We start from the raw sequence: 14115 nt of genomic DNA on the forward strand, positions 1-14115 counted from the left end.
TTGAAAGGGAAAGAAAATTAGTCAAAAGCCACTTTAATTTTATTTTAATTAAAACTTGAGAATATTTACAATCCAAATAATAAGTATAGTAGGTTTTTGAACTTTACAATTAAAAAATGTTTAACAACAAAACAATCAAAAAGATAAATATTTCAATTAAGATTAACAGTAGTAAAAAATCCATTAAGGATGTAAATATAATTTTCTTTTATTGGTAAGAATCAAAAATAATATCAAAAAATTTATAACACCTATACATTTTACTCAATCAATTGACTTACACTCTCTAGTATATAAATAGAATAGTAATTACTAATTAAGGGAAGAAAAAGAACATCTTCACTTTAAGTATTATTTTTAACTAATGAATAATATTTTTATTTTATTTAATATATTAATGATAAATTTGGATGCCATACTCATTTAGAACCACCTAATTGTTAGATTTCATCTTAAAATCACTTGGGTATTTCCCAACACACACATCTTAGAATGGGTAATGTAAAAAGTCTAACTCAATCCCAAAAACTAACTCAAGGGGTGAGGATTGTCCCTCACTTATATATTCTAATGTGGGATTACTTTTAACCAATGTGAGATTTGGATTATTTCCAACAGTGATTACATCAGAACTCAAAACTGCATAATTGACCAAATGAAAACTCAAATTCCATCCCCACTAGAAGAATCCTTGGGGTCCACTCCAGTGTTATATTGCTATATATTTTCCTTTTCCATTGCATCTTTCTTCAAAAGTTTACTCATCATATATTGCAAATTTGCAATATTGCATTGCATGAAACTACGTAATAGGAAACCAGTGCATGCACAAATTTTCCAAAAAATGCTTACATAGATTATGATCAAAACAAATTGAAGAAAAATGAATCTTCCATCCACTATTCCTCTAGCACTTCCAACCTATTTATTCATTTCGTTTGTTCTAGTTAATTGCTACCATGCTGAGGCTACAAATGGAGACGACATGGTTATATCTATAGGAGCAATAATTGATGTTAACTCTCGGGTTGGGAAAGAACAGCTTGTAGCCATGGACCTTGCAGCTCAAAGTCACAATAACACTTCCAAGAGCCACAAGATGGCCCTTCATTTTCAGGAACCCACCAAAGATCCCTTCGGACCCACTTCTCTTGGTTAGTAATATCAATCATTTGCCAAGAGAAAAAAGATTGAAATTTTTCATGTTTTTTTGGTTTGGACAAAACTGGGTTGCAGATTCTTAAGTGTTTTTTGTGCTGTTTTCCAATAAGAATTAGAATTTTACCTTGATAATTTCCGCGGTAAGCATTTCTGAGGTGAAACTCTTATTCTGATTGGAAAGTAGCATATGAGAAATTGCATCTTAGTTTTTTTTTTTTTACTTTTGATTGAACCTATTTTTTGCAGCTAGAAATATGATTAAAACACAGAAGGCGCAAGTGATTATAGGGATGCACACATGGACAGAAGCAGCTTCAGTGGCTGAATTAGGACGCGAAACTCTAGTTCCTGTCATATCCTTTGCAGCACCTACCATCACCCCACCATTGATGCCAACTCGCTGGCCTTTTTCGGTAAGAATGGCCAACAATGGTACTGCATATGCAAAATGTGTTGCAGATGTAGTACATGCTTATGGTTGGCAAAGAGTAGTAGTCATTTATGAAGATGGAGATTATGAGATGCTAGCTTTGCTATCTGAGACCCTCCAAGAAGTTGGTTCAATGATTGAGTACCGTTTAGCTCTTCCATCGCCTTCTTATCTACCTAATCCTGGAGAGTTTATTCGCGAAGAGTTGTATAATTTGATTAAAAATATACAATCCCGGGTGTTCATTGTTCTGCAATCATCATTAGAAATGGTGATCCATTTGTTCAGAGAAGCTTCACACATGGGACTTGTGGAAAGAGAATCAGCTTGGATAATCCCAGAGAGCATAACTAATTTGCTTGACACTGTCAACAAGTCTGCTATTTCCTACATGGAAGGAGCTTTAGGAATCAAGACCTACTACTCTAACCATAGCAATGAATATCAAGACTTTGAGGCTCAGTTCCGAAAATCTTTTCGGGCCAAGTATCCTGAGGAGGATAACTGTGATCCGGGATTTTACGCTCTGCAAGCATATGATAGCATTAAAATTGTTGCGCAAGCAATAGATAGAACGGCCAGTGGCAGAAAGACTTTGCTAACAGAAATACTATCTAGCAATTTCCCTGGCTTAAGTGGAGAAATTCGATTTGAAGCAGCCCAACTCTTGCAGAATCCTACCTTCAGGATGGTGAATGTAGATAAGAAGAGTTACAGAGAATTAGACTTTTGGACTCTAAAACGCGGGTTCATCACTAGCCTCACTACAGAACAAGGTTCAGATAGTGTTTCTAGGAACACAGAGAGTTTACGTGGTGTAATATGGCCAGGGAAACTAGTTAGATTTCCGAAGGGCTGGAATCTGCCTACTAAACAAAATCCAATGCAAATAGCAGTTCCTGGAAGAACCTCCTTTCCCGCGTTTGTTAAGGTTGATCCTGACGAGCATCATAATTCATATAAATTTAATGGATTCTGCATTGAACTTTTTAATAAGGTGATAGGGATTTTGAAGTATGATCTGCCGCATGAGTTTCATCCCATCAACGGAACCTATAACGATCTGGTTCAACTTGTCTATAACAAGGTAAGGCCTTATTACTCATTCTACTGTGCCCCTTATTTTTTGTATATATTGTTAAATATGTTTTTATTTTGCTCACATCACACACCTATATGAACAAGTTCCCTTAAAAAAAACTTTGTACCCCATTGCTCAGAGACTCTTCGCTATGCGAAGGTATGGGGGAGGGATGTTGTACGCAGCCTTACCCTTGCATATGCGAAGAGGCTGTTTCCAGATTTGAACCCATGACCAACAAGTCACCAAGGCACAACTTTACCGCTGCACCAGGGCTCGCCCTCAAGTTCCCTTACAATCAGCAAAATAAATAAATAAATGAATGAATAAAACCTTCACTTGTCCTAAATGCTTTTATTTTGCTTGTTAGTTTTGAACTTTAGTTACAATTCTTTTTTGCGTGTGTTAATTTCCTTTTCTTGCTTGACTAACCTAATACTTTTATGGTTGTCATGTGGTCTAATAATGATGGAATGGAAGTCTTACGCGGCAGCTATTGGAGACGTGACCATAACAGAAGACAGATTGAAATATGTAGACTTTACTGCGTCATATGCAGAATCAGGATTGTCAATGATAGTTACAGAAGAGTTCAAAGCACCGACATGGATGTTTACGAAGCCCTTCACCTGGCAAATGTGGTTGGCAACTGGTGCCGTGTTGATTTATACAATGGTAGTTGTGTGGTACCTTGAGAGGGAACCCAATCCTGAGTTTCATGGCAATTTGCAAAGCCAGATCAGCACTGCTCTTACGTTTACCTTCTCCTCTCTATTCTTTGCTCACAGTGAGTATCACCCTCATAATTCAATTAACAACAATGATCAGCTTTAGTTATGAAAAGAAGTGTTACAAATACCAATTTGCATTAAACTGAATTGATGCCAATTGTTTGATGTTTTAGGGGAGAAAATCTATAGCCACTTATCTCGCATGGTGATGGTATCGTGGATGTTTCTAGTATTGATTCTTAGCTCAAGCTACACTGCTAGTCTTTCTTCGATTCTCACAGTTCAACGACTGCAACCAACTGTGACAGACATCCAGATCCTGAAGAACAACAACAAGAAAATTGGTTGTGACGGAGATTCATTTGTTAGGACATACCTGGAGACAGTCGAAGAGTTCAAGCCAGAGAACATCATAAACATTGGCAGTGAAAACAGTTATGATGATGCATTCAAAAACAACTCAATAGCAGCTGCTTTTCTCGAACTCCCTTATGAGAAAGTATATATCAGTAAATACTGCAAGGGATACTATGCCTTTGCAATCAACAAAAAATTTGGAGGACTGGGATTTGTAAGTAACAAAAGAATTCTTCTGAAAACTGTGATTTTATGTTGGACTAACTGTTTTCTACAAGGAAACAGAACCAAACGCCATTCATATATTACAATACAATACTATCTTTTGTTGTTTATATAAGAAAAATAAATGCATTATTTTGGTCCTAATTGAGATAAACATAAATATATTTTTAGATGTATTAATTGTTAATTTTCTTTTATATTTTTAATAAACGCCTTGTATCTTTCACAAAATTGGCCAATCTGTCTCCACTAATTTTCCTATCAATCCCATGATGCAGATCTTCCAGAAAGGCTCACCAGTGGCCAGAGATTTTTCCAAAGCTATACTGCGTCTCTTGGAGGATGGAACAGTGAAGGAATTAGAAGACAAATGGTTGAAACCTGATGGAGACTGCCACAATAATTCGACCTCACAGGGTACAGAAAGTTTGAGGCTTGAAAGTTTCTGGGTTCTGTATGTGATCTATGGTGCCGCTTCTACTATTTGTTTTCTACTTCATACAATCCTGTCGCTGAAATCTAGACAAACAACCCGGGATGAGGCACGAGAAGGTAATGCCAACCCAGGTGAGGAAAGCCGATGAAAAACGATAGTTATAATAGCCAAGCAGATTTATAGCAGAAATAATGCAACAGCGACACCCGTGCATCACTAGCCACAGGCTCCACAATTGCCAGATATGGTAACAGTGTATTCACCCCCAACGGTTACTAGTCGCAGCTCTTAATCAACTAGCAGCTTTTTCATCTCTAGATCTAGGAAGGTAACTTACGAAGAAAAGTATTTCAGTTATCCTGCTTTTGTACCTTGGTCACTAACTTTTTAAAAATTCTAATCATATACTGAACTTCAGAAGTTATATGAACCATGTAAGATTGACATCGTTAAGGGCAAATGTACGAAGAACCTGACCATTTAATTTCATGTTGCTTGAAACGGGTAACATCCATACTAGGAGATACGGTCTTCATTAAAATGCACTCGTCATTAAAATTACATGCATACATACGAACGAACATAAGTTCCGTCAGCTAGTCCCATCTGCTGCTTGCAACAAATGGATTGGAAAATGATCAATAACTCGGCATTCTAAATGAACAACCTTTGTAAAAAGTACACGACTAAATTAAAATTTCATCATCCTCTATAATCAAAAGTCAAAACTTCCTCGACAAAGAATTTTAGTACATTAACAGGTCCTATTCGTATTCTAGTACAGCCTGGTGAAGTCTGACGTTTTCTACATCACATCTGCAACAAAGTTACCGATGATACCCTCCTCTTCCTCTTCCACGACCACCCCAGCCCCGGCCTCTGCCCCTCATACCCCCTCTCCCACCACCAGACAATCCTTCCAGCGCTCTATTGACAAGTTGATTTTGCAAACCACCAGCACCTCGACCTTTCTTTGAGACAATATTGTTGGACCCATTGGCAGCATTAGCAGGCCGTTTTGCTCTGCAGAAGTTTAAACTAAATAGATAAGTTGGTGTTGGTTGATCAATTTCCAATTATTTCTGTAGTCCCAACTCCTCATCCAAATGAGATGTTTAAAAAATCAATTTTTTGTATAAAAACTGTAAATTAGGCAGTCATTAGAAGAGAGAATGAAACAAGTTACTCTCAAGATTGAAAAAGAACAAGAGTGTGTTTGGATTGGATAAGCTTTGTAAAAAGGTGCTTTATGGTATATAACTTACTTAGAACTTTTCTTCAGAAACTACTTTTTCTAGCATCTGGAAAATGTACTAAAATAGGTCTTCTAGGCTTCATTTGTTCTCTAGAGAAAGTTATCTAACTATTACAATTTTTTTATTTATTAAAAACCACTTTAATTTTATTAAAAAATCCCCATATATACGAGTTCTAAAATGATCTTTAAGAGCAAATGAAAAGATAACATACCCAGCAGCCGGTGCAGTAGATGCTGCTTTTGTTGCTTCTTTCCAAGAAAGATTGATTCTCTTATCTCCAATAAAAGAAGGCACTTTGGCGTGCAATGGCTGACCACACAAACCAAATAATTAAATAAGAGAAAAAAGGGGGAGAGTGGTGGGGGTGGGGGGAAGATCAATTAAAATTCATGCAAGTAATGAGTCAACAACTTAATTGCTAAAGTAAAAAAAAAATGTAGCATCGCTCTTACCTTTGTCATTGTCAAAATGTTATTACAAGTCCGCAACCCAGTTGTAGCATTCTGCTTTTTAGTTTTCTACAAAATAATGTATAAATGTAAGCATAATATGTCATAATAAGAGAAAGGCAAGACAAAGAACCATTTAACAAGAACTCACAATTTTTTCCTTTTCTTCATCAGTTTTAGCACCGGCCATAGATTTGTTGTTTTCATCCATTCCTTGAGTTAATTTCTTGATTGTAGCCCGGGTGAACTCCTCAACATTATTCAATCTAATAAAAGAAAATAAACCAAAAATGTGACCACAAAACAATAAAAAATGACTTAAACACTAAAGAGAGGTAAAACAACAAAAAGTTTACTAAACAATGGAAAAGTAGCAACCAGTCAAATCAACTACGTTTGCCCTTCCCAAACTATTATAAACTTACAAGATCAACAAGAAGATCCACACTACAATGACAAAAGGACAGTCATGAACAGGAGTGAGCATTTCTAGACCAAACCAGATTTTGCTACAATCTTGCACATAAGAAGTTTGTTTATAGTTTATACTGATACTCTGCAAATAGCCGCTTAATTATAAAATCTGAATCGGACCTTGTTGCTCATTGCATGCCTCATACAATTCTCGTGTCTTTAACACATGACAGATATTTCTTTAATTTTGGACCCAATTGACACCCTAAAAATGAACTCAATAAGAGAATTGCAGGATTATGCACATATATCCGGAGAATGGTGGAAATATTGAGGAAGTGAGCAGCATTTGTGTTGACAACGTAAAGGAAAATAGCATGAATTTTCATAAATCAAGTCAAGTTAATCTGCTCTGCTCCCAGCTGATATAATGAACAAAGAAACTAACAGGCATAAATACAAAGTTTTAAGAGGATATAATGAAATAAGGAGATCTAACTCAATGGAACTGTATCATTGGAATAACTACATATCCAAGAATGCTCATTACTAGAAATTGCATACTGGAATTATTTGTAAACCACAATCCCATATCAGTATATCACTATAAAACTCGGAATACTCACAAACATAACTGCGCAGTCTAATCACCCCAAAACTTGATAAACAAGGCAAAACTATTAGGGGGCATTTAATTTCAGCATTATCTGTTTTCATTTTCAAAGAAAACAGAAAATATGGTTGAAATATGTTTGTTTCTATTTTAGAAAATATTTTTTTAAGAAACATTTTTCAAAAAATAAATTATATTTATATTAAAAATACAAACCAAAGAATAGGTGAATAAAAACCAGAGAATAGGTGAATAATTTACTACAAAAAATCTATCAAAAGAAAATATGATACCTCTCAGTAAAATCATTATAATGCTCTGAAAAGTCCTCTCCAAGCCTATCAGATGGCTGGCCAGTAACAATTTTGTATCCACATAAACTATTTGTCGCATTAGGAACCTACATCACCAAGTTCAATTATGCACCGTATACAACTACTATCACATATTTGCTTTAGACAAGGTAAGGTAACCACCTTATGAGCTAAGTGATGAAATGTGTACAACAAGCACTCAACATAGGTAAAGTTCATCTCTTCTCCAGTCTTCTTCCAAGTCATGTATTTCTGAAAAAAGGAAAGCAAACAGCTTAATGAAAACAGCAAGAGTAGATGATATTAAGCATTTAAGTGAAATATTAAATAAATTGATATACTAATCCTTGACACATTGTGTTTAAATTGATTTAATTCTCCAAAGACCATTCACAACAGTTAACTACATCACTCTTTGAATTTGACTCAACAGGGAAACATAATTGTGCAAAATTTGGGTTTACATCAATCAAAATAAGGAGATTAATGTGATCAGATGGTGCAAATTATTTTGAAGGGCTGGGGTAATGGAAATCCAATATTTTGGAGGTCAGGCATGAATTTCTAGCTCAAAATATAATGCTGCAGACAACGAGCATGAACAGAAATGAAATTATATGAATAACATTACAAATTAATAACTACAAATATAAAAGATAGATGACCTACAACAGTCACTTCAAAAAAAAAAAATGGATTTAAGACTAAACCAAGCTAGCCACATCAAAATCACATTTCTGCTAGTCAAACTGTGCTTGGAAATAACAGCATAAAGACACAAACTAAAATAAACATAAAAATTTGACGTTGACATGAAGAAAACATATTGCTATATCCAAAACATTGAATGTGCCATATGCCAATTTTCAACTAAAAATTTACCTTAAGCAACTGAACAATAGAAGGAAGCATTTGGCGTGAATCTTGTGGTGTTGTATAAGGTGAAAATTCTGCAAGGCTTCTGAGTAAATCTACTTTCCGTTCTCCAGGAAGCTGACAAGGAATAAAAAAATTCATAAGTTTCTCAACAACCATAAGAAAAACATCAATTATAAAAAACTATTAAAATAATTCCAACCAGATTTCATTATTAAAAAACATTCACCAGCAATGCAAGATCGAGAAAGCTAACCAGTAAAATTACAATAGATAAGATTCCTTATTTATATTTTATGTTCAAACTGTTGGGTTACAAGTGTGAGGTGAAGTCCCACATCGGGTAGAAGTGGAAAGGTTGAACACCATATAAGTGAGGAGAAGACCCATAAACCTGAGCCTTAAGGTTTTGGGTTAGAGTGTGGTGTCAGGCTTCCTTATGTGGTGGCTCGTGGTCCACAGGTGTACCCCTCGAATCTCCCCAACAATTGGTATCAGAGCCGATGGTTCAAGTTAGTGACCGGCTTAGATGAGTATGCAAGTACCGCAGGTGGCCAGAATGGCTAGCGGCACAGCGCGCCCCACAGGTGAAGCGGGGTAGCCAGAATGGCTAGCGGGCAGGGCAAGTACCGCAGGTGGCCATGGCTATACTCGTGGATGATAAAGACTTCCGCTCGAGGGGGAGACTACCATGTGGAAGAGACTCACACTTGAGGGGGAGATGTGTTGGGTTACAAGTGTGAGGTGAAGTCCCACATCGGGTAGAAGTGGAAAGGTTGAACACCATATAAGTGAGGAGAAGACCCATAAACCTGAGCCTTAAGGTTTTGGGTTAGAGTGTGGTGTCAGGCTTCCTTATGTGGTGGCTCGTGGTCCACAGGTGTACCCCTCGAATCTCCCCAACAATTGGTATCAGAGCCGATGGTTCAAGTTAGTGACCGGCTTAGATGAGTATGCAAGTACCGCAGGTGGCCAGAATGGCTAGCGGCACAGCGCGCCCCACAGGTGAAGCGGGGTAGCCAGAATGGCTAGCGGGCAGGGCAAGTACCGCAGGTGGCCATGGCTATACTCGTGGATGATAAAGACTTCCGCTCGAGGGGGAGACTACCATGTGGAAGAGACTCACACTTGAGGGGGAGATGTGTTGGGTTACAAGTGTGAGGTGAAGTCCCACATCGGGTAGAAGTGGAAAGGTTGAACACCATATAAGTGAGGAGAAGACCCATAAACCTGAGCCTTAAGGTTTTGGGTTAGAGTGTGGTGTCAGGCTTCCTTATGTGGTGGCTCGTGGTCCACAGGTGTACCCCTCGAATCTCCCCAACACAAACAACTTGAAATTACACAGGTGAGGTGAACAGTTATGTACTGAAGTTGGAACAAGGTAATATGCTAATTCAAAAGCAAATATGACCAGACCCTGCTAAATATAAAGAAAGAGTTGTCTAAATTATATCTTGCAATTCAACAATGGCTAATAGATTTCATGCTTGTGAACGTTCAATTTACCTGAAAGACAAGAGGCAGAAAGTAAAAGCTTCCGTGACAGGTTCAAAACTAAAGGAAGAATATTAAATAGGTAGAACAAATATTAAAAATACTTATTCTTTCAAACTAAAAGATCTGAAGTAATACCTGGTCAAAAACAGGTATTATATATTTGTTTATATAGTTGAGAAATTTGTTGCTTGATGCACCCCTCTGCAAGGAGAAAAAAATGATTCTGTTGAAGAAAAAACTTGACAGAAAACAATATGAGAAAAGATAAACAGTATAAACAGTCCTTACCACTACAAATGGAAGTGCCATATGAAGGCATGATATCAACCTGTCAATATGATCTGCATCTGATACCTACAAATTTCCATTTAAAAACCATTACATGAGACCCCAAAACAAAATCTATACTACTTCCATTACTTAATAACTTCTGCCAGCAGCAAAGTCTAAAATTAAGAGACCATTTTACTAATTCAAAACAGATTCTTTTTACATATAAAATGACTGTATTTGTGTGTTGAATAAGAAAAGAAAAAAAAATAATAATCACATTGAACTGTGCATCTAAATCAGCTTGCCCTTCAATGATTCCAATAAGCTCTTTCATCCGCTCAGCCGGAGCCTTTTCTCCAAATAGGCTCAAACTCTTCAGGAAATCCATAAACATTCGAAATTCTATGCCAGTTACATCTTCTAAACTCTGCAATTAAATTCCCACAACATATATCAACACTGCTTACCTTACAAAAATTAAACACTAATAGATTAACAACTGAATTCATAAAATAATGAGGGAGGGCAACTATGATTTATGAATACCTTTTTAATGAGATCAGTTATGTGTCTTTCCATTTCCTCCTGGGGTTTCAACAATTCAGCTTTGATAGGGAAAACCTGTAATGAAGATATTTAGTATTCAGTATTCACTTCCATTTTCAAGATGAAATAAAATAAAGGGCTCATTAATCGAACATTTGTCTGATTACCTTATCTCTAACAAAGTTTATAACTTTCTCACGAATGACATCATCCGTGCTTGGCTCTTCAACACTGCCAATGTGCTTAAACAAAGCCGTCAAAGAAGCTGCATTGACAACTAAACTATAAGGAGACAACCAAATGCAGCACTAATTATAAATGTCAAGAATCTGTAAAGCATATATGTGATTGCTAACAAAAAATTGAGCATTCACTGGCAAAAAGTTTGAGTGTTATGTACAACATTCAAAGCATTAGCCTAACTCCACACCATCAGTTTGGCATGCAACAGTTTTACAAAATTATTGGACTTCCACAATTAATCTCACAGTTACAAATGTTTTTAAGTTTTATTACCACCAAGGTGCAGGTGGTCAACTTTATTGGAAGCACTAATTAAAAACATTACCCATAACTTCAGATACAGAAAATTATTCAGGGCACAATAACATCAACAGGATCTCAGCCAAAATGAAACCAATGTTTTCAAAGAAAAAGTATATCTCAATGCACATCTTATGCCCACTGAATAGGAACTAGATAAGAGTTGTGTTAGAATGGCATTAAGGCATGCATTTTCTTTCTCTGTTTTATATGGATGATAGATTTACCAGTATTATTTACACTACAAGGGAAAGAATTGCAGAAAGATCAAATTGCATGTACCACCAACTTAAAAGGTTACAAGATCAAGAAGTTTGAGACACAAAGTTCTCAAATTCAAATTCATTCCGTTTACTATAATACTAGAAGATTGGTGATATACTTCTATTACATGATGATATACAACGTGCAATTAAACACTTGTCAATTATCAGACTAGTTCAATACCCAAAATTATAAGTTATTTTGCTTTAACATTGATGAACTGAAGATCCTTTTAAACTATTTAGATGAGTTCAACAGAATGCTAATTGACCAGCCCCATTCCTTCTACATTAGCTGCATTGGAAAGTAGTAACTTCCAGTTACAAGGCTCCAAACAGATTTCCAAACACACCCTTAAGCACAACAATATCTGACAACAATTTTCTCACTCAACATAAAGATATATCAAAGTACCTTTTACATCCTGCCTCAGCAAAGACATAAGAGCCTTATGTACTGCATCACGCTCCACAAATTCCTCTACAAGAATTAAAGGGGGGAAATATCAGAATCATAATCATGGCTAAGTTCTCAACAACGCAGAAACTTCAATGACTGCAACTTACCAGACCCAAGAATTTGCACAAGAATATCAACCATCTTCCCAATATTCTCAGGTGTATCCTTACAGAAAAGAGGCAGACCTCTAATTGCTTGCACCCGAACCTGTACAGCAACAGAAAAACACCAAATAGAAGAAACAAACCTCAGTACATACAGAATTCAATTCATAGAGACAAAACAGACACACCCAAGATACATGCAGCAATACAAAAGATTTTATTTCTATCCACGTCCCAGTTCCCAATGTTTCTTTTAAAGGTTTAATCTTAACAAATGGAACTACTTTCCTTCCCATGTATCCCTCACCAACTCTCTTCAGTTCAACTCCCCTTATTAATTTAGCTTTTAGCCTGTTGAACCAACACAAACATGACCCACAACCCTTGCCAGTTCGGCTCCTGATTTAGTTTTTAAACCATTACTAACACTTGGATAGAAAAGAAGCATCATAGTAATAAGATATTTTTCCATTTTGAAACAGAACATTATTCCTCAGCCGCCACACATACAGAATCACAAATATTATATTACATACAATTAGTGGAGCAAAATACATACCCCAAGTTCTTCAGCCTCAACCAAATCAAGATGCGTGTCGAGAGCAGGGCTCGAGAGGTCAGGGAAGAACTTGAAGAACTTGGGAATCAGCTGCGCGGCGAGCTGCTTCGCCTTCACACTCGTCTTCGCCGCATCTATGATTCCCTGGTAATCCTGCACATTCTGCCAAAACAACAAAAAACAATTCAAAACCCTAATTCCAAACTCGAACATCACAATCCAAAACCCTAAAACAATTTGAAGAGCGAAATTCCGAACCTGCGACTTGTCCTTGGCATTGTTGAGCTGCTCGCCGTATTCGTAGAGCTTCTCGATGAAAGCAGCCTCTTCGGCAGCGGGGTCAGACATTATTGGAACGAACGCGCGTTTCTGCAATTTGCGATTGCGATTGTAACGTCGATTTGGAAATTGAAGAACAAAATCAACGCGAAAAGGGAAAATAAAAAGAGGGTTTTGTGAAGTGTTTTGAGGGAATATATATATATATATATATATATATATATATATATAGAGAGAGAGAGAGAGAGAGAGAGAGAGAGAGAGAGTAACTGACCTAACTGGTGAAGTAGTGTTGTTGAGTTGAATTAGTAGGGAATGATTCGGTGGTGTGAGGTCAAGTAAGCTCTTCGATGGGGACGAGTTACCCTTACCTCACTGAACAAGACACACGACACAACACAAACACAGTTTACAGTAAACACAAACACAGTCTATCTCTCCGCCAACGAAAAACTCTGTATATATAAGACGACATGTCGTTTCACCCTGCTGCCTTCCTTAAACGGCCAGAATTGACCAAACCTTTTTAAAAAATAGCAACTGCAGGATGTTTTTACCTATTAGAGATAATTTTATTTCTTAAAAAAAACAAGGATATCCTCTCTTTTTTGAAAATATGAATTCACCAATAGTTGGAGAGTAATTTCTTTTAAGCATAGAGATAATTCCTAAGAACATCTTTTCTTAAATACTATAAAAGCGAATACAACTATAAATTCCCGCCTAAATTATAAAAATGTTACAATAATCCTTTCTCAACCAAATTAATCAAAAGCAGATAAATTTCAAGTTCAACTTTCACGGTACATGCTTGGAGATCAAATTGATTTTGAAGTGATACTATTTACATTTAAATGTTTTCATTATAAATCTAATATAAAAGTTAATCAAAATTGTTTTAGAACTAATTTTAAAAAAAATTGTAATATGAAAACCAAATATATAAAATTCTTTTTTATATATTTATCTTTTAATCTACTGATTGTGTTTCTTAACTAGTAATTTCTACTCCTTTCCACTTCACTCCTCTGTTCTTCTTTTGTTATATTCGGAAGTAAATTATGATGAGATGCAGTCATGCAACTTAAATGTTATTTACTGTCTTGCTTTTGTTGTCGTTTTGCAGAAGAAAATAAGGTTACCTAATAGCAGAAGTTGGTCCTTGGAATTGAAAACAATAGTAATATTTGATAGAATTTATTGTTGCTTTCAAACCCACCCTTCAAACTACAAAAGTAAAACCTC

General features: G+C 36.2%; 2 protein-coding genes across 2 annotated transcripts; one reads left to right on the forward strand and one right to left on the reverse strand.

The window, feature by feature from the left end:
• The first annotated feature begins 416 nt into the window (after nucleotides 1-416).
• LOC100776933 (glutamate receptor 2.7) lies at nucleotides 417-4881 on the forward strand. Its single transcript, XM_014765620.3, has 5 exons — nucleotides 417-1154; nucleotides 1408-2678; nucleotides 3153-3459; nucleotides 3577-3974; nucleotides 4264-4881. Exons 1-5 carry the CDS (start codon nucleotides 884-886, stop codon nucleotides 4567-4569), a joined length of 2553 nt encoding a protein of 850 aa, XP_014621106.1. The 5' UTR covers nucleotides 417-883; the 3' UTR covers nucleotides 4570-4881.
• Nucleotides 4882-5089: 208 nt separating this feature from the next.
• Nucleotides 5090-13414, reverse strand: LOC100803493 (apoptosis inhibitor 5-like protein API5). The gene is made up of 17 exons (XM_003542660.5): nucleotides 13145-13414; nucleotides 12850-12960; nucleotides 12592-12753; nucleotides 12036-12135; nucleotides 11884-11949; nucleotides 10830-10927; nucleotides 10663-10737; nucleotides 10394-10543; nucleotides 10132-10197; nucleotides 9979-10044; nucleotides 8353-8463; nucleotides 7633-7722; nucleotides 7450-7556; nucleotides 6281-6395; nucleotides 6133-6198; nucleotides 5892-5989; nucleotides 5090-5444 (listed from the first exon to the last, which is right to left on the reverse strand). The coding sequence occupies exons 2-17, from the start codon at nucleotides 12937-12939 to the stop codon at nucleotides 5249-5251; spliced, it is 1656 nt and encodes a 551-aa protein (XP_003542708.1). The 5' UTR covers nucleotides 12940-12960; nucleotides 13145-13414; the 3' UTR covers nucleotides 5090-5248.
• Nucleotides 13415-14115: the final 701 nt, after the last annotated feature.

The sequence above is a fragment of the Glycine max genome, chromosome 13, assembly GCF_000004515.6.
Source record: "Glycine max cultivar Williams 82 chromosome 13, Glycine_max_v4.0, whole genome shotgun sequence".
In the NCBI taxonomy this organism is placed as follows: Eukaryota; Viridiplantae; Streptophyta; class Magnoliopsida; order Fabales; family Fabaceae; genus Glycine; species Glycine max.

What these genes read in the sequence shown, in the direction of transcription:
- LOC100776933 (XM_014765620.3), top strand. Translation starts at nt 884, where the DNA reads ATGAATCTTCCATCCACTATTCCTCTAGCACTTCCAACCTATTTATTC. An exon ending in CTTCGGACCCACTTCTCTTG is followed by an intron (nt 1,155 to 1,407) that starts GTTAGTAATATC and finishes TATTTTTTGCAG; the next exon opens with CTAGAAATATGATTAAAACA. An exon ending in TTCAACTTGTCTATAACAAG is followed by an intron (nt 2,679 to 3,152) that starts GTAAGGCCTTAT and finishes ATGGAATGGAAG; the next exon opens with TCTTACGCGGCAGCTATTGG.
- LOC100803493 (XM_003542660.5), bottom strand. Translation starts at nt 12,939, where the DNA reads ATGTCTGACCCCGCTGCCGAAGAGGCTGCTTTCATCGAGAAGCTCTAC. An exon ending in ATGCCAAGGACAAGTCGCAG is followed by an intron (nt 12,754 to 12,849) that starts GTTCGGAATTTC and finishes TTGTTTTGGCAG; the next exon opens with AATGTGCAGGATTACCAGGG. An exon ending in ATGAAGAAAAGGAAAAAATT is followed by an intron (nt 6,199 to 6,280) that starts GTGAGTTCTTGT and finishes ATTATTTTGTAG; the next exon opens with AAAACTAAAAAGCAGAATGC.